The sequence below is a fragment of the Gracilinanus agilis genome, unplaced genomic scaffold (genome assembly GCF_016433145.1).
Source record: "Gracilinanus agilis isolate LMUSP501 unplaced genomic scaffold, AgileGrace unplaced_scaffold22586, whole genome shotgun sequence".
NCBI classification, from domain to species: Eukaryota; Metazoa; Chordata; class Mammalia; order Didelphimorphia; family Didelphidae; genus Gracilinanus; species Gracilinanus agilis.
In genome coordinates, this window is record NW_025354232.1 from 607 (window position 1) to 1,926 (window position 1,320).

The following is a 1,320-nucleotide window of genomic DNA, read 5'->3' on the forward strand; positions in this document are numbered from 1 at the left end:
CGTATACATATATACACATATATACATTCATACATACATATATATATGTAAAACAGTAGATAAAATGAGAGAATACTTTGTAAAATTTTAGAATTATCCAAGCATACTTCAGGAGATTCTTCCGAGTAGTGAGCTTCCCGTCAGTGGAGGGTCTCAGACCAAGGCTGGATGGCCATCCATGTGCTCTGTACAGGACTGCCATAGCAGGGCTCTTACACTGGGTGGGAGGTTGGACTTGACATCCAGGGCCCCTTCCTTTGGACTCTTAGGGACCTGTTTCCCTATTGCATTGTGGGAAGAAGGGAAGACAGGGGGATGCGGAGGGTCCTGGGCTCTTGGTGATATCCCTGTTGGTCTTAGGTCAGACCGCCCTGCACATCGCCATTGAACGTCGCTGCAAACACTACGTGGAGCTGCTGGTGGCCCAGGGTGCTGATGTTCACGCACAGGCGCGTGGACGTTTTTTCCAGCCCAAAGATGAGGGTGGCTACTTCTACTTCGGTAAAAGAGGGGTCTGGTCAAGGAAGGGCTGGGAGAGGGGCAAGATTGGAGGGATGCTCAGCCACTGAGATAGGTCCCACCCAGTCCCGTCACTCAACACAAACACAACTTCCCCATCAGGTGAGCTGCCCTTGTCCCTGGCCGCCTGTACCAACCAGCCCCACATCGTGAACTACCTCACAGAGAACCCTCACAAGAAAGCGGACATGCGGCGTCAGGACTCTCGGGGCAACACGGTGCTGCATGCTCTGGTGGCAATTGCCGATAACACCCGGGAGAACACGAAATTTGTCACCAAGATGTATGATCTCTTGCTCATTAAGTGCGCCAAACTCTTCTCTGAGAGCAACCTGGAGGCTGTGGTCAATAATGATGGCTTTTCACCCCTGATGATGGCTGCCAAGACGGGCAAGATTGGGGTGAGTGGTCATGAAGTGTGCATAGATTGCTTAAAGTTTGCAAAATTATTTAATTATGTACATAGCACTGGGCTCCCACCCAACACAAATGTTCAAGGCATTTTTTGGTTCAGCACCCGCTCAAGACCCTAGTCCAGAAGCCCCCACCAATGTGTTGGCTTTTGCCTGCTAACCAGAGGACATGGAAGGCCATAGCAAAGTCATTTAATCAAAAAGTATGGCAAATTAAGTGACAACAAAAGATATTCTTCCATTGTGTTCACGTGAGATATACTCTCCTACAGGTTACCATATTTCCAGGAGTAGATAGAGAACTCTCATGATCACATCACACAGCTTCTAGAGGGTACAATGGATAGAGGACTAGTCTTGGAGTCAGGAAGACCTGAGTTCAAATCTA

General features: G+C 48.7%; 1 protein-coding gene across 1 annotated transcript; it reads left to right on the top strand.

The window, feature by feature from the left end:
* Positions 1-360: 360 nt before the first annotated feature.
* Positions 361-920, top strand: LOC123254456 (transient receptor potential cation channel subfamily V member 4-like; the record flags this gene model as incomplete). Its single annotated transcript, XM_044683475.1, has 2 exons — positions 361-501; positions 622-920. Coding segments are annotated over 2 exons (440 nt in total), but the record flags the coding sequence as incomplete, so codon positions are not given.
* Between the last annotated feature and the right edge of the window lie 400 nt (positions 921-1,320).